The 24,480-nt window shown below is 37.8% G+C and overlaps 1 protein-coding gene across 5 annotated transcripts in view; it reads left to right on the top strand.

Annotated features, from left to right (window-relative positions):
• Positions 1 to 24,480, top strand: part of RSPO2 (R-spondin 2) — a 159,278-nt gene that overhangs the window by 88,375 nt on the left and 46,423 nt on the right. For 3 of the 5 annotated variants that reach the window (XM_023248417.2, XM_045049780.1, XM_045049781.1), the window contains 2 exons: positions 14,870 to 15,013; positions 16,956 to 17,144. In XM_023248417.2, coding sequence (XP_023104185.1) covers positions 14,870 to 15,013; positions 16,956 to 17,144 — 333 coding nt within the window. Of the gene's footprint in view, positions 1 to 14,869; positions 15,014 to 16,955; positions 17,145 to 18,112; positions 18,475 to 21,316; positions 22,876 to 24,480 lie in introns of those variants that run through there. The other 2 variants (XM_045049782.1, XM_045049784.1) reach the window with 2 other exon arrangements.

The following is a 24,480-nucleotide window of genomic DNA, read 5'->3' as shown; positions in this document are numbered from 1 at the left end:
ATGCTTTCTTAAGAAATTCCATCCCTGCAGGAGAGCTGGCTAGGTTTTGATGCACCTATGATTGGGATAAAACAAAACATTTGTTAATTGACTTTAGTTTCAGGGTATTGTATCCAGGCTTGGTCTCCACAGAGCCACAGTTTAATTGCCTGAGGCCAGCCAGTCAAGGGCCTGTCATCTAAAAGGTGCTCGCTACATATGAACTGAATAATTGATATGAATCCTAGGTGGCTCAGGGTCTCTGAGAGGAGAGCAGTTGCTGTAACATTAGTTGCTCTTCTGTAAAAGACACCTTGAACTTATTACTAACAATAGACACTTATTTAGTACTTTATTTTTGGCTAAATCTTCTCCACAGTTTATGCATATACCTATTTGAGGCAAGTAAACAGGGAGGGGTGGGGGAAGCCTAGAGAAGTTAAGCAGCTCAGCTCATTCAAAGTCACCGACTGGGGGCGCCTGGGTGGCGCAGTCGGTTAAGCGTCCGACTTCAGCCAGGTCACGATCTCGCGGTCCGTGAGTTCAAGCCCCGCGTCAGGCTCTGGGCTGATGGCTCGGAGCCTGGAGCCTGTTTCCGATTCTGTGTCTCCCTCTCTCTCTGCCCCTCCCCCGTTCATGCTCTGTCTCTCTCTGTCCCAAAAATAAATAAAAACATTGGAAAAAAAAATTCAAAGTCACCGACTGGTGCTTAGCAGAGTTGATAGTGGAATGTGTGTCTGACTAGTGACAACCCATGTTCTTTGTTCAAGCATTCTTGAAATGCTTTTTGGTTTGTTCTAAAGAGGCATTCCTTTATAAGTTCATGGAACATATAAACTAAAAATTGAAAGTACTTATATATTTAATGAAGACATTCCTATTAACTACCTTTAATATTTAAAATCTCATAAGGGTAAATTCCTAGTAGCACTGCTAGGAATTTACCCAAGGGATAAAGGAGTGCTGATGCATAGGGGCACTTGTACCCCAATGTTTATAGCAGCACTCTCAACAATAGCCAAATTATGGAAAGAGCCTAAATGTCCATCAACTGAGGAATGGATAAAGAAGATGTGGTTTATATACACAATGGAATACTACTTGGCAATGAGAAAGAATGAAATCTGGCCTTTTGTAGCAACGTGGATGGAACTGGAGAGTGTTATACTAAGGGAAATAAGTCATACAAAGACAGATACCATATGTTTTCACTCGTATGTGGATCCTGAGAAACTTAACAGAAGACCATGGGGGAGGGGAAGGGGAAAAAAAAGTTACAGAGAGGGAAGGAGGCAAACCATAAGAGACTCTTAAAAACTGAGACTAAACTGAGGGTTGATGGGGTGGGGAGGGAGGGGAAAGTGGGTGATTGGCATTGAGGAGGGCACCTGTTGGGATGAGCACTGGGTGTTGTATGGAAACCAATTTGACAATAAATTTCATATTAAAAAAATAAAATCTCATAATGGTAAACACACTAACTTCTTGATGATCATTAGGAAGCTGGTGGTACAGTGAAGCAACCAGGTAGGCTTCTATTCATCATGTGACAGCCCTTTTCACTGTCTTTATTCTTTTAGTATGATGATGAGGATAGATGATGATGAATGTAATTGGGTGATACTTTTCTATGTAGTTGGGTGTATTGTGAAATCTCTCCTGTCTCATCATTTTGTAAGTGGAGTTCAAGTAAAGAGATAGTAGCAGCTTTTAATGTGTTGTGCGAAAGAAAACAAATAGTAACAGCCATTTCAAATAGTGCTTAAAAGGATGTTTTGTTCAATTAATAAGTACTTAAACTGATCATCCAGAATGAATGTGTGTGTGTGTGTGTGTGTGTGTGTGTGTGTGTGTGTGTGTGTGTGTTCACAGCCCTACAAGGCTTCTGTCAGGCATGTAGAAATTCCCTTAATTAAAAAAAATTATTGTTATATAGATTTGGAAGAGACCTGGTTAATTCTCTCACTCTCTCTGCCTCCTCTCTCTCAACCCTCACCAAAAATATGCATATTGAGGTTTCTAAATAAGAACTTCCCCAGAGTTGCACAATTATCCAGTAACAGTGTGACCCCAGTGACTGAGATACTATCATATTGTTCTTTAAAAAATAAACCATGGAATACAGAAGAAACTACTATGCACAATTACAAACCTGCATATAGAAAAATTTCAGGTTCTTTGACAATTTTTTTTCTGAAATGGTCAGTTTAAGTGTTTTCAATGCCACTAAGGATCAAAGACATTAGATTTTATCTTCTAAAGAGAGAAATCAATTTGTGGTTAAATCACATCTTTATTTTTTTAATATGAATTTATTTATTTATTTAAATATGAAATTTATTGTCAAATTGGTTTTCATACAAGTGCTCATCCCAACAAATGCCCTCCTCAATGCCAATCACCCACTTTCCCCTCCCTCCCACCCCCCATCAACCCTCAGTTTAGTCTCAGTTTTTAAGAGTCTCTTATGGTTTGGCTCCCTCCCTCTCTAACTTTTTTTTCCCCTTCCCCTCCCCCATGGTCTTCTGTTAAGTTTCTCAGGATCCACATACGAGTGAAAACATATGGTATCTGTCTTTGTATGACTTATTTCCCTTAGTATAACACTCTCCAGTTCCATCCACCTTGCTACAAAAGGCCAGATTTCATTCTTTCTCATTGCCAAGTAGTATTCCATTGTATATATAAACCACAATTTCTTTATCTATTCCTCAGTTGATGGACATTTAGGCTCTTTCCATAATTTGGCTATTGTTGAGAGTGCTGCTATAAACATTGGGGTACAAGTGCCCCTATGCATCAGCACTCCTTTATCCCTTGGGTAAATTCCTAGCGGTGCTATTGCTGGGTCATAGGGTAGGTCTATTTTTAATTTTTTGAGGAAACTCTACACTGTTTTCCAGAGCAGTTGTGCCAGTTTGCATTCCCACCAACAGTGCAAGAAGGTTCCTGTTCCTCCACATCCTCTACAGCATCTATAGTCTCCCAATTTGTTCATTTTAGCCACTCTGACTGGCGTGAGGTGATATCTCAGTGTGGTTTTGATTTATATTTCCCTTAAATCACATCTTTAAAAGAGCACTAGATTAGAAGGAACTCAGCTCTGATTTGAGCTCTAAAAGTAACTAGCTTTGCAAGCTTACACAAGTTACACAGTATGGTCTAGGGCAATAGTCTTCTAGTTCCAATAACTGTCATAAGTCTGAAAAAAACTAATATTTACTGTTGGCAGTCACCATTTTCATATTGGTCTCTTTGTGACTTTATATATATTTTAAGTCTAGTTTCTGCAAAATCCTATCTCCCTGCAATGCTCATTTCTACTTGGTTTACAGTTAAGGAATATGCATATTTCTTGTTTCTTAGACAAAGATAAAAAAAAATCTAGGAGCTTCAACACCATATATAATCAGTTGGTGCCTAATTCGGAAATGGAGCTCTTTATAATGTAAAGTATTTTTATACCAAAATCATGCTATTGCATTAAAATGTACAAGGCAGACTCCGTTTCAGTATTTATTTTAAGCTGATAGAAATTTAATGGATTTGTTAGTCATTTGGCAGCTATACCTGTCATCCAATGTTATGTCAAGCACCTATGCTAGGCCCTGTGATGCAGAATAGAATAAGACATGTTCTGTTTTCTTCATGAGATCTTCATTTGACGGGAGGATTATGATGAATGTAGGAACAACCACGAAAGTAGAATTGTTGTCTCAGGTACCTGGGTGCTGGGAGGGCATGGGGAGTTTAGAGGAAACTTCAGCATTGCCAGGGTAAAGGTACCATGGCACTGAGGCAAGGGAAGTAGAAGGATATGTCCAGACACAGGGATGTTGGGCTTTAAAATCAAGGGTTTGAACTGAACCTGGAAGTAAAGGGAAGCTGCTGAAGGATTTTAAACTTGAGCTTTGGAAGGTCATAGTGGTCTTTCTGTGGCTAAGGTGGAGCCATCTTAGTTTATTTTATTTTTTTTTTACATTTACTTATTTTTGAGAGAGAAACAGAGCACACGTGGGAAGGGGCAGAGAGAGAAGGAGACAGAATTCAAAGCAAGCTCCAGGCTCTGAGCTGTCAGCACAGAGCCTGACATGGGGCTCCATCCCACAAACCATGAGATCGTGACCTGAGCCGAAGTTGGACGCTCAACCAACTGAACCACCCAGGCACCCCAGAGCCATCTTAGTTTAGATCATTGTGACCTATAGCCCCGGTGTGGCTAAGCCATCAAGATTTGAAGAAGCAGACCACATCAGACATGCCATCAACAGCGACAGTAATGGTGATTTCACTTCGCACTATGGATGTTTCGTATGCTGGTCCACAGTAGTGATGCTCTAGCACCTTGTGAGCACACCCTGCTTTAATCATATTACACAACCCTCTAAAGAAAAATCATGGAGCACTCGTTCTATTTATTCTGGAAGCAAAATTATATCAAATAGCCTGAGAGCTAGAATACTTATTTTCTTCTCTGTCACTTTGTAGTTTGTAACATGGCTTTGTAATTTTCAGGACTCTTAACAGAAGATTTAAAAAAATTTTAATTTAGGGTCCTAAAACGCTTGCTCTGATATGTAACAGAAGAAGTCTTCTTTCTCACACTTACATTTAATTTTCTTAGGAGTTTGTAGTTCTCTTGAATGAGCCTCTCATTTCAGTTTAGACGCAAGTTTGACAGAATCATTCTGCTTTAAAGGCAGGTGCTACCTTGTGGTCTGTTTTCCTTTGTGCAAATAAAGCTTCTACTTAGCACTTCAGCTTTTAAAGTGTGTTTGCATCCATCCTTTCATTTGCTCCTGGAAATCCTAGGACGGAAGCAGTGTTATCCCCACTTATGGAGCAAGTAAGCAGTTCTGAGGAGTCCACTGGCAAGCCGAGGGTTTGCAGCTTCTGCATTGCATGGCTGAAACTATCTATTTAATTGTAATCAAACTGGATAAGCAGAACTAACAAAGCTACCTTCACAGAGTTGGGCAGATATATCAGCCTGTATATCAGGAGGCATAACTGTAATGCAGGTTTTAACCAAAATTCATTGTTTGGTAAAATTTTTTCTCCCTTCTTTCTCTCCAACACTTCACTGACTAGTCAATGCGTATGTAATCAAGAAACCACAGTCTTATTAAAGGCAGCATGGAATTTTGATCTATTGATAACTCCTAAGGAGTCCTATTTCTTGATTTATCAATATAGTACAAAAAACAGGGAAGTACAAATGTTCCCATGTTGAGATAATTCAATTCCAGCAGCATCTTGTTCATTTGATATTTGTATTATGTACACACCAGATGATGTATTTAAGACATCATTATGCCTCCCTAAGCTTAAATGCTACCATTTGGTGTTTTAAACATGAAGTCTGATTCTTTCTTCCTTCAATGTGCCCATGGATTTCAATCATATTCTAGCCTAGGACTCAGCAAACTATGACCCATGGGCAAAATCTGGCTTGCCAGCTTTTCGGGGGGCCCTTGTAAAAAATAGCTTTGAGAGTTTTAAGTGGTTGAGGAGAATGTCAAAGGGGGAACAATATTTTGTGGTACACAAAAATGATACTTCAAATTTCAGTGTTCATAAATAAAGTTTTATTGGAAAACAGCCATGCACTACATATTGTCTATGGCTGTTTTTGATCTACAAGAGTCGAGTAGTTTAGACAGAGACTGCATAGCCCACAAAACCTAAAATATTTACAATCTGGCCCTTTAGAGGAAAAGTTTGATGTTTCTTGCTCTAGCCTATTTAGGGTGTGAAGGGATTAAGAGATTCTTCTTGTTTTCCTTGAATGAGGGTTGAGTGGAGAGCAACCCCATGTTAGCTTCCATATACTTTGCCGTTTAGTTGGGTGGACAGAAATGTATTTGCCAACATTTGGAAAAGTTCAACTAAATCTCAGGTCTGCAGTTTACAATAAACTGCTCTGGTTCCACCTTAATATGAAAAATTGACAAGTTAAAAAGGGAAAAGCACACAAGGTGTAACCAAGATGAGAGATCTGCTACTTGGTAGGAAAATAAAATCTGATAAGAGACATGAATTTGCTTTATGATTTTTACAATTGTTTCATTGTTACTATATTCCTTCCATTTGAGATAGTTGTCCTCCCCTCTCATTTGCTTTAAATAGGAAAAAGTCCCTTTAAACACCTGCCTTTGTATTCTCAGTAAATGTGTCCAAGTTTTAATTTCAGTTATTTTGAAAATACTTCAAATATGCATCACTTGAATATACAGGAAGTGAAGCCAACGTTTTTATAGTTCCTCATTGTTTGATTGCATGATTTTACATAAACATCAGTGTTTCTTCAGATTTTTTTCTGTGGGTGGGTCAGACATAATTTTTAAACATTCTAATATTAGAATGCATCTACCAACATATATTTCCCAATTTGAGTTTTGGGTATTTATTTTTTAAGTTTATTTATATATTAGCATGAATGGGGGGGTGCAGAGAGAGAGAGAGAGAGAGAGAGAGAGAGAGAGAGAGAATCTCAAGCAGACCCATGCTGTCAGCACAGAGCTTGACGTGGGGCTTGATCTCAGAAACCCTGAGATGATAACCTGAATCTAAATCAAGAGTCTGATATGTAACTGACTGAGCCACCCAGGTGCCCCAAGGTTTTGTGTTTTTTTTTTTTTTTTAATGAACTATTATAACACTTTAAAATGAGTCGGGAAAACAAAATACTTTTGATAGCATATGTATCCTTTAAAGTTGAAATAAGACGCTTTTGGCATGCAAGGTAAAACTCTATAGATATCTGAAAAACAACATATGAATTTCCATTCATCCTATCTAATTAAAATTTGACTAAAGTTACAAACAAGTCCAGAATTTTGCAACCCTTGTGGTCACTGCCCCAATGGCCATGATAAACCACCTTTAGTGCCCTTCATAAATTGAACATCTTCATTTTACGTAAAGGGCCCTGCACCTTTCTAGTAGTATCTATTTAATATTTTGTGATACACAAGATAGCAATATTTTGGGTAGGCTTATGTAGCTCTAGGGAGTGATAAAATTATGTGGTACCTTTCACCTGTTCTTTTTGTTCTCATTTTAAATGTGATGCTCCAAACAATCCTATGATATGGTTAGGTCTGGTATTTTCCCTCCCATCTGATGGTGAAAGGAGTAGTAGGGCACAGAGAGGATGTAATTTCTCCTACTTCTAAGGTCAAGATTACATTTAGATCCATTTTCCTAAATCCTGGTTCCTAATATTTGAGTAGATGACTTCTCATGTAGGTAACCAACAAATGATTGTGTTCTGTTTCTTTAGCTGCATGGCCTAAAGAAGGGTGTAAAGCCACACGGGGTGCCTGGGTGGCTCAGTTGGTTAAGCGTCCGACTTTCAGCTCAGGTCATGATCTCATGGTTCATGAGTTCAAGCCCCATATTGAGCCATTATATTGAGTACAGGCATTAGTCTCAGGATAATGTCTTTCATTTGAGTAGTGCAAATATATAAATATTTATTAAAATGATCACATATATATACGTGCATCTGTGTATCTACTACAAATGGAGTATCCTGGTATTTTGTTGGTTCTTCCTTTCATCTGCCATCTTGGACTGTCCTGTTTGGTAAAGTTTTACTCTCATGATAGCTCACATTCTTTGATCACTAATTACGCAGTAGATACTGTGCTGAAATCTTTGCCTTTATCAAGCTTCTGAAATGTCTCAAAAACCCTAAGATAGGACTGATGTTAACCTTTTTTTTTTTTTTTTATATATAGATGATGATACTGAGGCAAAGGGTTTTGCCAACTTGCCCACAGTCACATAATGGTAAATGAGCCAAGATGCTAACCTCAGATCTGCTAACCACTGTACTATTTGAAAGGTCATGATATTCTCAACATAGTACTTGTTTCCTGCCTTTGGATCTTGTTCTGAGTCTCCTATTCTGTACTTGACATAGTTGAATTTCATCCTGTGCTAATTCTCCTAATTAATAAAGGCAATCTTAACGTAAACCCATTGCAATGGGTTTTACACAGACTTCCACCCTGGATCTTCTTTTAACTCAGTAGTACTGGTTTTCTCTGTCATCACTCAAATAGTAAGTATGAAAACTTGAGTCCTGAAACCTCTGAGTCTGTCTTTTATTTATGTATTTTTTTAGGTTGAAATATCATGAAGCTTCTCATGAGCTGTGTATAACTAGGCCATACTACAAAAAATGTAATTTAAAATTTTAGGTCATAATTTTCATCATTCCTTAGTCTAATGGGATTATTGCAATAGTATATATTAGAAAATGCATGACTTTGGTAACATAAAACTTAAAAACTTCAGTTAAGTATACATAAGCCATTGCAAGTTTTGAGAAGGAATGTTAAACAAGAATATTTGAAGTTGTTAGAGAAGCCTAAAAATATTGAAACAATTTAAAAAAAACTCATATTAAGTTGCACAGTTTAGTACTTCCCATGTGAAAAATTGCTAAAATTCTAATTCTGAATGTCTTTTGGAACAACCTGTCCCTTGAATTTCTGTTAAAATTTTAGCGTATACCGAGCTAGGATTTTCCAGGGGCCAGCTTGATGCTTTTTGATACAGCTGCAATCCAAAGAATAAATACCCCTAGTGGGTGTCAGCATCTGCCACATTCTGAATGGAGATGCTGGTGCTTTGACAATAAAGGGCAGCTGAACAATTAGCAGTCAGATTTTCATGTTGTGCTAAGACAGCCTGTACCTGACAGTCTTGATGACCAAAAAATAATAGAAAAATGTTCATTTGTATGTGTCTGAGCTCCTGTCTACCTCACCGATTGCTTCCCTTTCTCCAATAATTAATTGCAATGTATGGAATTACATTTTCACAGTTGGGTTTAACAAAGGCTGATTTTTTCTATGCTTTTAATTTAAGGTTTTAATTCTCTTGTTTACTTGATTGCCATCTGAGATATTCATTTAAAAGATGGCTGTTGTCATCTAAATTTTTGGTGAGAAGATAAACAAAACTTCCTCTCCTGGTGTGCCAAAACCAGATGTATCAAATGTACAAACCTGGTGTATCCAAATCAGAGAGCTGATACCAAAGTTGGGGGTGGGGGGAATTGTGCATCTTTGGTTTCTCTCAGTTTTTCATCTCTTCTACCCAGTTTGTCACTTTTATTGGTTCATTGTAACTCCCTTTCCTGTGACCATTACCTTTTAGTGTTGAGCCTCTTGGTGATTTTCCTTACCTCCATTCTTTCTTCTTTCAGGAAACTGAAGTTTCCTAAAGTATTCCTTCCCTGCTCCCTTTGTATATTAGAAGGAGTAATCACATTATTACCTCATTGCCTGCCGTTGTGCCTTTGCTTTTAGTAGACCAAGATCCTGAAATGCAGGAACATTGCTTTTTCATCTGAGCCTCTAGCTCTCCATCATGATGCCTGACCTCTGGCACTTTTTTTTTTTTTTTTTTTTTTTGAGAGAGAGGGAGGGAGGGAGAGGGCGGGCAGGCATGTGGGCACAGTCACTGCAGAGGGAGAGGGAGAAAGAATCTTAAGCAGCCTCCATGCCCAGCACAAAGCCTGCCTTCTGGGTTTGACCTCATCACCATGAGATCATGACCTAAGCTGAAATCAAGGGTCCGATACCTAACCGACTGAGCCACCCAGGCGCCCTATATGCTTCTGTCTGTTGAAATCAGGGAACAAACCGGGTACCATCTGTTGCTCTCATGCTCAAGAATCTATCAAGACTCTCTCCCTGCTAGACCAAGCCCTAATCTTGAGCCTAACTTCATTTTTATTAATTTTAATTATGACTTAAATACTTGAAGTCACACAAAGTTGAAGAGATTTATAACTTCCTTTTTTGAAACAAAGTAAAATAAGAAGTAAATTCCCCACTTACAGCAAAGTAACCATTTACTCTAAAGTAACCATCTTCCACTTCTGATCTCCAGCTCATTTAAGCCACTCTTCATTGGGCTCATCATGTGCCATATGAATTTTCTGTTGTGTGATTATGAATGGAGTCACCCTCGTCAAGACTCCACTCTTCCCTCTGTCTCTTTAAAACCTGCCCAGCTGAGGTTCCAACTTCCATGGCATATGTTACCTGCCACACTTGAATACTTAAGTTCTCTATTATAATTGTTTTCAGGTGTTGGACTATTTGTTCTTCCAATACGATTTGCATTCCTTTCCAGCAACCATGGCTTTTCTTTCTATATAACAGATATTTACAGGGCATGTGCAAGCAATCTCATACCTAGCATTCGAATGGGTTTTTAAATATAAAGGAATTGAGTTTTTAAATGGCACTTGTGTTCGTTCATTTGGCAAGCATTAAAACTCCACCATGTGTCCGGCACTGTGTTAGAAACAAAGAATTTACAGACTGAAAGAAAAACTGTAATGGCAGAACAGAAATGGATCTGTATTTTCTGCCTCTAATGTACACAGCACATGCCTTCAATATCTACTATGCTATATTGCAGTGCTTTGTGAGTGCCTCATGCCCCCTGTCTTTGGCACCTCTAGGACAGGGAATGGGTGTTATAATTTTATATTCTCAGGGCCTGGTACAATACCTGGCATGTGCTCCTTTTTTGGGGAATGCTTGGAATGAACTATTGAACTGAACTACAGTGTAATTTGAAAAATGTTATAATGGAGCCTGTGTGGATACTGTGGAGGGACAGGAGAGGGGTACCTACCCTATTTTTGTTTCTTGGCCAGAGTAAGTTCCCCTTGCCAAATGACAGCCCCATCAGATTGTATTTGGACACAGTTTCACTTGGACAGTAATTTTACTTAAACCAATATTGGCAGTGCTCACTTGGATTACATTTTTGAGGAGGCACTGTAATTTAGAAGCATGTAAGTTGGCTAAAGTAGGGTCTTATTTCTGAACAAGGACAAAGTATAGATTTTTATGGAGACCTCTGTTCAGCAAACTCTGGTATCTCTGTTTTCTTAAGCCATATAGAGTTTTCTAAAGTTGATCAGTCTATTGAATGATCTCATTGGTGTCTTAAAACTCATTTATTTATAAAATTGACATAAGGATTTTCCTGAACTGTTAATAAAATAGCTATTTTTGGGAAGCAGTCCTGTTGTACCATTCAGGTAAATACGAGCAGTTCTGTATCTTCTGCACCTGTTTTGATTTTTTTTATTGATAACGAGAATGTTTTACTTTTGTATAAATGAATTAATAAGGTTGATGTGAATCCCACTTATTTAAGGATCACAAGCTGAAGAAATTTCTGGGAGAGAATGGATACAGGCTAGAGGGGAACCTGGAACTATAAGTTCCTACAAATAGTGGTTTTCTCCAAAGCAGAAGAGTTAGATCTGGGAGAAGTGGCTGAACGGGACAGGCAGTTGTGGATGGAACTGGAGTTGGTAATAAAGAGGTTCCAGGAAGCATGTCAAGAAGTAGATTGGCAGGGTAGGTGGTTGAGACAGTTGCTTTGAAAAGCTTTTGGTTCAAAGGTATTTGATTTGATGTGCTCTCAGTTTAGGCTTCTGAGTGTGTGGGCTGCCTGTGTTGGTTTTATGTTGTGTCAGGATCCCTGAGACCCAGGAAGGTTAGCGGAGCTTCAGATCACGTCAGGACTTGGTGCCAATCAAAGCTTCTGTTTAAATGCTTTGTTAGGGGCGCCTGGATGGCACAGTCGGTTAAGCATCCGACTTCAGCCAGGTCACGATCTCTCGGTCCGTGAGTTCGAGCCCCGCATCGGGCTCTGGGCTGATGGCTCGGAGCCTGGAGCCTGTTTCCGATTCTGTCTCCCTCTCTCTCTGCCCCTCCCCCATTCATTCTCTGTCTCTCTCTGTCTCAAAAATAAATAAACGTTGAAAAAAAAATTAAAAAAAAATAAATGCTTTGTTAAATAAGAAATATTTTGATATTTTTTCCCCTAATGATTTGAATGAAGGAAAAGCACCATTGAACATATGGAAACGAAGGATATTGATGAGATGGTCAAACAGTTGTGTATTTTGAAGGCTAAGGTAGTTCAACATTATCATATAAGGGGTATAATTTCATGCACATAACTCTGAAAATAAATTGTGTGCGGCATAATTGGGGATGGAATGGCTGTTAAAATAACTTTCACAATGTTAATATAGTGTTGTTTTCTGTAAATTTAATCAGGTCACAGTGTTTATTAAAATAACTTTTTCTGTTTTACTTTTAATGCATAAACACATTAAAATTATAAAAGATTCATATGATTCAGGGGCTCCTGGGTGGCTTGGTTGGGCATATGACTTTTGGTTTCGGCTCAGGTCATGATGCTGAAGTTATGGGATCCAACTCCATGTCAGTCTCCTGGCTGAGCATGGAGCCTGCTTAAGATTCCCTTTCTCTCTCTCTCTCTCTCAAATAAAAATTAAAAAAAAAAAATTAAAGATTCAGATCATTCAGAAATGTATAATTTTTTTAACATATTTCAAAATTCCACCACCTCTTTCCCAAGTTCTCTAGGCTCCTTCATACATCACACATGTGCAGTCATTGCACCATACTCCATATATCCTGCAACAGGCCTTTTTAACTTACTGATAGATCTCAGAGCTTTTCTCAGTCACTGCTTATAATTCACCCTGTGCTGCTTCATGGTTGTAGTAGTCGACAGTTTGAATGCATCAGATATTTATTCTCCTTAAATTTGAGGACAAATAATCAAGATTTTCTTTAGGTATTTTTACATAGAATGATAGGTATTTCAGAAATTCCACATTCTGTGAACTGGTATTAGGAGCATGGAATGAAATGAGGAAAGGGAGCTACAAGTAAGAGTAAATATCAGCAGAGGACCTTATAAAATTATTTCCAAATGCTTACTGCTATAACTTTTAGGCCAAAAAGCTTATTGGCATAATCCATGTTTTAAAGAAAAGGCAGACCTTGTAGATAACTGCAGATTTATGAAGTGTATAGTTCTCTTTTCTCAATATAAATGCTTTGTTGTCTTTACCCTTTAGTTCTATTTTATCCTTTGGAATGTTCATAATTATTTTGAAAAATAATTCAGCTAATAGGAAGGGCTGCTTGCTTTTTTGAAAAAGCAAGACAACCAACAATTTGCGGACACAATGTATTTTGGTCATGATTAAGAACCAACTGACCAGCTATAGATGACAGTTTTATTAAAATATAAGTCACAGCATTTAAGATTACAAATGCATATTTTGTGGGGTGACAAATTGTTCTTTACCCACTATCCTCCCCCAAAGAGTGATAGTGTAATTTGACTATGGACTTCTACGCACTGGTTTTCCACTTGTAAATTTAAAACATTTTAGGAACAGACTTAAATGCGTCATGGTGGTCATTTAATGCATGAAGCCTGTTAGACCCAAGATTGAAAGGTGAAGGTTTCTATTTACTTTTTATGGGTCCAGAAACTTTCGTTATTTAAACTGTAGTCTATTTCAACAAAAGTATTTTTTAGTCTTTAAATTCTGTTTTCTCACTTTCTCAATTTTCAAAATTTTAATATTCAGTGATGTCCGGTTTTGGTTCTATGTTCTATTCCATTATCTCTTTGCTTGCAGCAACTGTACATTTTAAAGCTTTTCTGAATTATTAAAGGACCAAATACAGTAGTGACATTCAGAGGCTTGTTAAATGAATAAAAGTGATGCCATGGAGTTTTCCTAGAGGTTAACATATTGTCAGTTGCTGTCAACTAAATCTCTTAGAAGTAATGCACTATATAATCTGTTGAAAACCTGAGTTTTCAATTAACCAGTCCTCCAGCCTTCTCTTCTTTCCTCTCCTTGAAGAGCAGAGTATATTTATTTTCACCTGTGTAAGCCAATTATCTCCAGTCCAGATGTTACCGGTCTACCAGGGAATCTGACCTAGAATACTAGTCTATAAATTAGTTCTTTTTACACTTTGTTGAAATGTGTGTGGTTTAGTGGAAAACATACACGTTTCTAATCTCCTGTTGCTTCTGTGTGCAGACTGCCTATTATGAGCCAGTCAATTTGCATATACTATTACAAATCTCCACAATAATAGTCTTGTAAGGTCAGTGATGTGTCCCTGTTTTATACAGAAGGAAATAGACACTCAGAGCCCTGTAGTTACTTGTCCAGAGTCACAGAGCTGCTAAGAGGAGAGCTGGGATTCAAACCCAGAAATAGCAGACCTAAAAGCACTTCTTTTTAACAAACTTCCTAGAGAAATTCCGTTAGCACATTATAGAGAGAAGAATACAGATTTAGAAGGCAATCAGTTTGGGGGCCTTTAAGAACCACCTCAGCCACTATTAGCTGTGTGACTTTCTCTTGATCTCAAGTTCCTTTTTTTGCAAACTAGGGATAGTACTGCTTACCTTATAGGATTATTATAAAGACTAAATGGAAATGCATGTAAAGCCTTTGGCACATTGTAAGCTTTCAAAAAGAGTGACTATACTATCCCTCCAAGTTAAGACACCTTCTGCTGCAAGTAAATGTCAGCACTGACTAACATTAAAGAGAATTTTAATTTACTGTCCTGAAAACAGAAGATACTGATTAGAGTATTCCCATTGTGTTTTTCATTGTAGGTCTTTTGAAGAGCAGAACAGATTTCAATCCCAGCAGCAATGCAATTTGTAGTGGGCGTGTTTTCTTTTTCTTTTTAATCCTTTGTTTTAATCTCATTTGGAGTTGCAAAATTTTCTGCAGGGTCTTACGCTTGCTGCCTAGGGCCCTAGGCTGGAATTTTCTCTTAGCCTATTGATGTGGTGAGCTGTTGGAAGAGGTAGGAGTGATTTAGAATGAGATGGCATTAGGAAACAAATGAGTTGAACACATATTTTTCTGACCACTAGAATTTCGATTGAGCTAACCGGTAAATTTGTGAGTTTTATTTGCAAAACAAGTAAATTTCTTTGACTGAAATTTTCTTTTTCTCTTTAAAATTGTTTTTAGGATGCAGAATAGAAAACTGTGATTCTTGCTTTAGCAAAGACTTTTGTACCAAGTGCAAAGTAGGCTTTTATTTGCATAGAGGCCGTTGCTTTGATGAATGTCCAGATGGTTTTGCACCATTAGATGAAACCATGGAATGTGTGGGTGAGTAGTTTTTCATGTAACTTTCAAACGTCAACTTTTATTTTAACACCTGTTCCTTGAAAAAATTATGCATGCTGGATATATTTAACGTAAAAACAAATTGGTTCTCTTGTTAATTAGAACTGAAAATTATTTAAGTTCTTTGCTGCCTTGCTGAATTTTTTTAGGCATCGTGACATTGGTAGTGTCCTATTAAATCTTCCTACAAAATTTGCTAGTCATACATTGGCTAGGTTCAACTCTTTAAATGCTGGTATGTTTTTATCATCTGTAATACATACATATATTAGAAGTTGTAAAAAACAAAATTTCAAGCAGTACCATGAACTATTCTATCACTTTTTAATGTATCTTAATTATGGAGCTTCCTGTTTAGCCATTTAAAAAGTTGAAAAGAAAAATTTTGTGCAAAATGTTTTGTGGATTATCTGCTGCATGTTGGAAAGTGTATTAAAACAATGTTACTTTTTACTAACTTTAGATATCTAGAATGTGTAACTTAATATACACTGTTCATGAATAGTTAGGAGTACATGTTTTAAAAATGTTACAATTTTTGAGGGTTTGAAAAACACTTTGCTATTTTTAGACAACTGATTAGAATGTAAAGATCTGTGAGTGCCTACATTTTGATGAATGCCTAATCTAATGAATCTAACGTCCAGGTGTAATGGCATCACCATCACACCCCCTTCTCACCACCCTGGATTCTATTTGACATGTTATACATGTGAGAGGATTTATAACAGAATTGTGTATTAAATGAGACTTTGCATCCCTTAAAATGGGGACTTAAAAAATGAGAACTTTTTTTTCTGCAGAAATATTGTTGAAATAGTCTAATGATCTATTTGAAAATTTGCAGAGAACACATTCAAATGACAGGATTTTGAAGAAATGTGTACTTATATTCTTGTTTATGTGGGGGTTAATATGTTCATACAGGTGACACCCTATAAAAAAAAAGTCATCAGAAGAGAATATTCAGAATGTTGAATTTCCTTTTGAGAGGCAAGACCCACACCCATTACAAATGTTCAGTGGAAACTCTTATGAAATCCTTAAGTATAAAAAATTACAAATAGAGCCCTATGTACTTCCCTGAGTAAAAACTCTTAAATAGCTTTGAAAAGTCTATGTGTAACCACTATGCCTGCTGAGATCTGAAATGCCAAAATATTGTGTGTGGACTCAGGGCCTGAGTCCTCATCTGCTAGTGCAAAGGGGCTTTTGCATGGTGAATTTGGTGAGGAGGTTTAACTCTGCATATTTTTATCCTTTCATTCCCCATCCCAGGTGTTTGGAGGGGAGCCTGCGTCTCCACTATAGGAATTTACAAAATGAGATACTAAAAGCTTTTACATGAAAACCTACATTTGCAAATACCTGACCATACTTGCTTATAGTGATACAGAGCACCAATTTAGGGAGTAAGAGATATAGACAGTGGTTTCTAGACAGCTAGTGAAAGGATTCTGATAACCAGAAGATGTGAAAACAAACTCCCTGTCCTTTTCCCCGAGTACTGGCTTCCACAGTAAAACTAACACAATTGTGAGTTGCCACGGGGGCATTTGGAATTAACCTGTAAAATTTTATCTTCTGTCATAATTTGAAAAGAGGCTTTTCTTCTCTTGGTTTTAGCTATTGAATCTGTTAAAGACTCTGTATTTCAGTATCTTTAGAAGGGACCAATGGCATTCCTCTAAAAAATAAGATAAAAACAAAGTAATAGTCTTTAAATTACTTAAGTGGCAGTTCCTTGACATAGATGAAAGTAACCCTATGGTCCAAAATATTAAAGTGTCTGAAAAGGGAATACAGGTCTTTGTGGTCTGTAAAACATAATTTATCTGAAGGAGGTGTGGAGAAAACACAGCTATAAAGTTTGACAGTGGATTGTTACCTGTGTTTGTATTTTTTTTCTTTTTTTCTTTATTAGAAGGATGCGAAGTTGGTCATTGGAGTGAATGGGGAGCTTGTAGCAGAAATAATCGCACATGTGGATTTAAATGGGGTCTGGAAACCAGAACACGGCAAATTGTTAAAAAGCCAGCAAAGGACACGATACCATGTCCAACCATTGCTGAATCCAGGAGATGTAAGATGGCCATGAGGCATTGTCCGGGAGGTGAGTTTAGAGAATTAACGATGGTGGGCTCTGTGCTCTCTGACTTCTCTTCTCCCTAACCATCCTCCCTCCCCATAGAGGACACCTAATAATATGACTGGTGACAGGGTAAAATGTATCCTGTAGTTACTAAGAGACAAATTCTTAAAATGTGAAGAATATAAAGTGAATATTTCACTTTCGTGATCCCTTGAAAATGATTTGGAAGAGTACATGACAAATGAGCTTTCTAAAATGAGAGTTTTACAACGTGTGTTGGGGGGGGGGGGGCGGGGAGGGGGCTGATGTGCCCTGGCAGATGTTGCTCTGAGGGAAGTGGCCAACTTTCAGTTGAGAAGAGTTTAGATTAGGAGGGTTTATGAAATCTGTAAAATCATCTGCATCATTACTAGTTGAGGATGACAACTTAAAATAAACTTGCCCAAACACTGGGAGGAATAAATGTTGTCTTAATGTTACCACAATTAGCTGGTTCCCTTTGTTTGGATAATAATTTGTAGAAAACAGCTACTGGTATGTGTGTGTTTATTCATGTCTTTGTAGTAATTGTGCTGATTTGCAGTAATTATTCTGTAATAACAGGATTAGGCCCATTTACAAATTAGGAGAAGCATACATAGCTCAGGTGCTGGCTGAAGCTGAGTCAGTACATTGAAATGCAGTTTTTAGCGATGTCACTGTGGTTCTTAAAGCATAATCGCTTGTTACTATTTATTTTATCACCAGCGGATGCTACGTTGCCAGAGATGAAGTGGGGATTTTTCTAGTGCACAAAACAGAAAGGCAAAAAAAAAAAAAAAAAAAAAAAAAAAGTTGTGTTTGGAAAACTGCCCTTGGAAATAATCAAAACGTTTGTTTGCCTCCATTCTTGCTATTAGGACATAGCTTTTCAGCCCTGTAGCTGTAGCCTAGAAAGAGAATATATATCTGCTTAAATGGATTTATATTCCTATTATGCTTCCTCGTAGAGAGGTTTATGATCCATGGAGGAAGACAAAACTTTTAAGACTTGAAGACTCCAGTCGGCTTTTGAGAACTATTAGATCCAGATTCAGAAGCTACTATTAGGAAGGCAGATTTTCCTCTTGAATTAGTTTTGCTTTCCTTCACTGGGGCTTCGAAACAAAGTTTTTTTGGGTCTGCTTTTCACTAACAAGGATGGTTTTGTTCAGTTCAACTGAGTATTTTTGAGTCAAAATAAAAGAAAATATTTTCTTACAAAACTAATAAGGCACTTCTTGGATAGCTGAGAGCATTTAACCTGCAACCTTGTGCCTAAAAACAAACCCGATGTATTCAGGTATTGGAAATAAAGACTTTCTTTGTTGTATATTGTTTATGTAACTACCCCCCACCATCCCTCTTCCAGCAACGTGGCCCCCCAATTGTGGTTTACGTTAATAGCAAAAATTAACCTGAAAATGCTCCTATAACAAACATGCTTATGTGTAACAAGAGCCGGCACATTCCCCTCCCCTCTGAAATGATTTTGACCTACCCCAGGTCTGGCTTGAGAGTTTTGTAGATAACAGCTACATTGTTAACCTATAATGTTTATGGCATTTTTATATATTTTCTTTTGCTTCCAGCAATACTAAATAGAATATAACCTGACAGTGTCAGTAGCTGAAATTATGTCAAAACAAACATTTATGTATCATCTAATAATCTCTTTTTGACCACTGAACCAGTAATGAACTTGGATTTAATTTCCTATTTAGGTTTTACCAAGCATCATTTATTAGGAGAGGGCAGCTATCACTCTAACCCCTGCATCTAAATTTTTGGTTTGATAAATTCAGTATTATCTAACCTTTAAAGTTAGGAGGTTTGAAAAGTTGTATTAGAATTTGTTTTACTGTGTAATGTTTCATAAAAAGAACTAAAATAGAATTGCTGATAGAAATTGAAGGTTACTCTCCAATAAAAAACTTCTATTTACAAATGTAGGAAATGAAAAGTAGAAAATTAGTCTTGGAACTTGAGCTCCAATTGATAAAAATTGGCATAACTTCCAGTGGAGTAACCCACCTTGCCTCAGGTGAGAGAGGGAACAGTTCCTTTTTTCAGCAGGTCATGGTCATTAATGGAAGAATGGAGAAGAAAACCACTTTATCCCATTTTACATCTTGACTTGATTTCAGTGATCTGCTTTGACAAACCATGCAAAAATGTAAGTCGTAATCAGGTTGGGAATACAGGCATTTTTCAGATCTTTTCAACATATGTATGGATTTCTCTCCTGTTGGAGCCAATCTTAACCTGATTGCACACAAATGCAGCCTTAACCTCCTTCACACTAAAGCACTAGCACATTAAAATCAGCTGCTTTTGATTACTGGAAGGCAGAAGTTAGAGGTCAGCAAAATGGAATAGTCACTAAGTGTATAAGATATTACACTGAGATCTATTAGAAATGAGAACATAAATGGATAGAAGATAAAAAAAAAAACAGTGTAATGTTTTAGTATAACTTTTCTTATTGCATGCTTATTTGCCTTTTTTAAGAAAGAAAGAATACCTGGAAATAACTTAAGTCATGGATTGATTTGCACGTTAAGTTATTCAGTGTTCATTCCCCAACTTCTCTTTCTGATTAGTTGAGTTTTGGGGGCTTTTCTGACACTCATTCATTGGGATTCTGGTCTAGCGATCACAAGATCTGGGTCTCTGCACCCTGTCAACTCGTTAACTCTGTGACCCTTGGCAAGTCACTTAACCTCTCTTGGCCTCTATTTCCTCATTTGTAAATTGAGGGTATTGGGGCGGGCAATTTCTAAGATCCAGTCCAATTCTAAAATCCAATGATTCTAAGACAAATCACCAACAGATACGGGCAAGGTCTGCGGTCGTCATGTAAGTCCAAGAGCATTGTTCATGCCCAAAGGACTGACCACTATTCCAGTAGCTATAGTGTGCATTTGCCAAACCCTTCCACATCTGGCAGCTTTTCGCCCTCCTCCTGCCTCCTCACGGGTAGTCAACTATCCAAGACTAAGCAAGACTCTAAATCTGCCTATGACCTGTGGTTTAGCAAAGATAGCAGGAGGCTGGAGGAAAAAAGAGGGGATCATAAAAGACCACGATAAAAAGAGGTAAACAGCCAAAAAAAAAAAAAAAAAAAAAAAAAAAAAAAGAACAATGAGTGTAGGAAACAAGTGCAAAAAAGAAAGGTCTACTTAAAAATAAAGAGCCTACTTATTGTGGATATCTGTCTTCACTTTCCTTGCTCCATTCTGTAGGGACTAGTTTATTCTATTAATATACAGCCTGGAGCTTCAAATGGAAGAGATTTCAAGTCATGACCCTGTGCATTAGATAATATGTTAGTAGATGGGGCGCCTGGGTGGCGCAGTCGGTTGGGCGTCCGACTTCAGCCAGGTCACGATCTCGCGGTCCGTGAGTTCGAGCCCCACGTCGGGCTCTGGGCTGATGGCTCAGAGCCTGGAGCCTGTTTCCAATTCTGTGTCTCCCTCTCTCTCTGCCCCTCCCCCGTTCATGCTCTGTCTCTCTCTGTCCCAAAAATAAATAAACATTGAAAAAAAAAATTTAAAAAAAAGAAAAAAAAAGAACAAAAAGAAAAAAAAAGATAATATGTTAGTAGAAAAATACAAACATGCTGTTATCATATATTTAAATGACAAATGGGAGAATAGAATCATAGTGCTAAGGTGTAGAGTTGAAAGATGTTCATGTACAGGGGAAACTGTTACTTGGGTGACTGTAGTCTTCAGGACTGGCCAACATAACCTCAACCTGAGATATTCTGTCTGTGTGTATGGCACTCCTTGTTACTTTGTAAGGTCCCCTGACAATTAACGTTAATTTATCAGGTATTATTGAGCACTGTTATGTACCAATCACTTGCCTAGGCATGATACTGCTCAGAGTCCTCACAGAACTGTTTCTAGTGGGAATCTTGGCAATCAAGAAGTAAGTGGATGAATGCATAATTTCACGTGGAGATGGAGGCTGGCAAGAAACACAAAGCAGGATAATGAACTAGTGAAAGATTGAGAATAGGAGTGTACTATTTTACATAGGGGATTTAGGGAAATGGAGGGAGTAACATTTGATCAGAGATCTGAACGAAGGAGATCTTCTGAAGAGCTAAGGAAGGACCTTTTTAGCTATTGACACAATGACTGTGAATGTCCTTGATTCTCCCACAGCATATTGGGGAAGAGGAAGAAACTGCAATCCAGGAAGGCTCTGACTGGTCCACGGTGATACGTGGCAAGTTTCTAGTGGTAGGTCCAGGACTAGGACTAATGTCTTGCTGCCTGGGAAACCCAAGTTTTCCTGGTTCCTTACAGTAAAAATCAAAGATAAAGCTATGGTTGTCTATCAAAGAAGCCAACTCTAAACTATTTCTCCCCCAATCCCAACACATCATCTTAGTTTTGCTCTACAAATACTTTAAAAAAAAAAAAACCTGACACCCTGCGGTTACCAACCTCTCCCAGTATCTTCCAACTTGAAATAGTAAAGCATACTCCAAGAGTCATTTCATAAATGCCCGAGTATTGAACCACTGGCTTTGCTTTGATTCAGCCACCCCTACAAAGTCCTGCTTCTTTAATTTTAGTGTCATTGGTCCTCTGTTGGGGGGAAAAGTGTGACTTCCAGATTGTTCTTTTCATCTTAGTGTGTTTGAGTCACCCTCGAGGCCAGCCTCTAAGGCTGCCTTGCATTGAGCCATGCTCAGCACTCGCCTGGGCTTACTTGCTTTCAGGGGGAAGGTCTAGGGATTTGAGTCCCACCTCTGCATTTTGGGCTCTGTGCCCAGCATGGCTTTGCTCTTTCTGACACAGTGAAGCAATCAGACTTGATAAAGTAATTTAGGCAATGCTTTGACAGACACTTATAGCTTTCTGTCTCTTTGGCTTGTGGCTGCCTCTACTCACTGTGCAGCAGTTATTTGTACATTATGATGCATTTCTTAAGCCCTCATCATATTTTCTCAGAATTGTGCTAACTTTAAATATAGAATCTGCTACTATATACTATTTCAATTTGAAAATGACTCATTCCTTTTATGAGGCATTAATTGACCTTCATCTTTTTTTTAAGTGGCTTTTAACTTGATAGGAACAAAAAATACTATCTAGCAACTCAGAAACTTAATCTCTGCAAACATCTACTTTTTAAAAGGCAGCAGTAATAAGACCTCTCTAATCTTTGTTTTCTGTATATAAACTGACAGCAACATGTGCACTAGGTATTAGATAATAGAACTAAAGATGGTTGTGGATTGTGATGGATTAAACTGAGAGCAGGAAATAAGTACATTTGCAGTAGGATAGGGTCAAGAAAATATGCTTTAGACATATGTTCTTTATTTTTCTACATTTTGTTTACATTTGAGTTGCAATTTATGTGGTCTGCTTTATGCATGCCAACCTCAAGAGTTGGTTTGGAAGAGAGGAGAAGAGAAAAACCTTTTCTTCTGAAACTTTCCGAGTTGTCAGGAATGTAGGTGCTGAATTTATGATATGAAGAAGAGAGCATTCTGGTTGCCTCCATGTTTGCTATGCTAAATACCTTTCTATATTTCTTTTAAGATCAGTTATTTGTGTTAGTCACTTTAGGCATATTGTGCACTTTCCCAGGTACTCTGGATACATGGCAGCTAATTGTGATGTTTATTCTAGAGAGATTATAAATTGGGACAGTCATCACCTTTTAAATGTTAATGTATAATTATTATATAAAATTGACATTTAACAAAGGTCCGTCTGTCTTTAAACATTTCTGCATTTTTGTTAGTAGCTAAAGTGTCCATAATTCCTGCATCGGTGGTCTGAACAACGAGCCTTTAGGTAGTGTCCTGTGACATGACCCCTCGCTCTTTATTCCCTTCCCTATCACTTTTTAGTATTTTAAATTTGCTTCCTGGAAAGTGGATAGGTTTTCGTGTTTTAGCAGTGATTTTGAGACTTGCTTATTGTCACATTTCCGATGGTAAGGGTCTAAGGCTATGGGGGAACAGAAAAGTGGGCTCTAATGCACCATGCTTTGGGGATGATGAAAACTCAAGACACAAAGCTAAGTACGGTCTTGGACACGGACATGAAAGTCCGAGGGTGTGCAAAGCACCGATAGCATGGAGTCTGCAGGAAAGGCTAGAAGACCAGCTCTTCGGCCAGTTTCATATTGAGCCTGACTTGGTGCCAGTCTTGCCTGCCCGAGGGGGCCAGGGAGTGAGTGAGTGAAAGATGCCCCACCTTTGTGCTGTTCTCTACAGCATCCCATCTGGGGTCTCTCCTAGCCTTGTTTAATTACAGTGAGGAGCAACATGTACTAGTCTCTTTTATGGGCACTTGTAAAAAGGATTTCTCAACTACACATGTCACCAAAGGCCTGATGTTCTATGTGCAAGAAGGCAAGGACAGAAAAATTCCAAAGGGGCCTTTGTCTTACACAGCAGTAAGCTACTCTGATCTTAATGTAAAATATATAAAGCAATTTTTACAACACTCTAAAATAAAAACAACTTTAATAGGACACACATGGTGTCAGTGGTAAAAAATTTTTTCCCCCTTCTAGGGGACATTTTTATTTTTCTTCCTTAGGAGATAAGAAAGCCTAAAGTATAAATCCCCTCATGGTTTCTTAGAACAACTTACTTTCCTCATCACACCTCTCTAGGATCTTTAAATGGTGTTGATAAAAATGGTGCAGGCGGTTTGCTCACTGAGATTTCCTGTAAATGCGTATCTAGCTACTGGACTGACCTAGAGCTGTGTGGTGGATATCGTCCAGGATCAGGAGGCAGAAAGAAAACATTTTAATGGAAATAGTGACAGAGTTTTACTAACATCTCAGAATGACTCATGTTGTCATCATACAGAAGTGGTTAAGAAGATACAATTATTCTGTGCAATAGAGTGGGGCACAAAGTTTCAGGTGGCAAAAGTTATTAGCATTTATTTAAACTAAACATGTAAAGGCAGTAGGTTTTGCTTTACAATCTACCTGTTTATGTAATACTTGGACCTACTATTTCTGTGTGTCAGTATTATTTTCTTCTATTTGAGGACTTTGGAAACTAGGAGTAAAATATTTGAACTTGTATAGTCAAGAGACATTGAACAATTGATGTTATGCCCTTATGTTCATTAGTCCAGTGATTTAATAATAACTTAATGTAAAAAGATACTTAATGACATGGTAAAACAAAATTTAAACATCAGAACTAGGACAAACTTAGAGGCTCAGGACTGATAAAGAAAATAGACTATATGAATACATGTAGTATTCATATTTTCAACCAACTGGTTGAAATAATTGAGCCAAAATTTGACCTTGGGTTACCTATCCAAGGCAAAGGGGA

Source organism: Felis catus, chromosome F2 (assembly GCF_018350175.1).
Source record: "Felis catus isolate Fca126 chromosome F2, F.catus_Fca126_mat1.0, whole genome shotgun sequence".
NCBI classification, from domain to species: Eukaryota; Metazoa; Chordata; class Mammalia; order Carnivora; family Felidae; genus Felis; species Felis catus.
The sequence above is the reverse complement of the archived record's forward strand: the minus strand, read 5'-3'. Positions and strand labels throughout refer to the sequence as shown.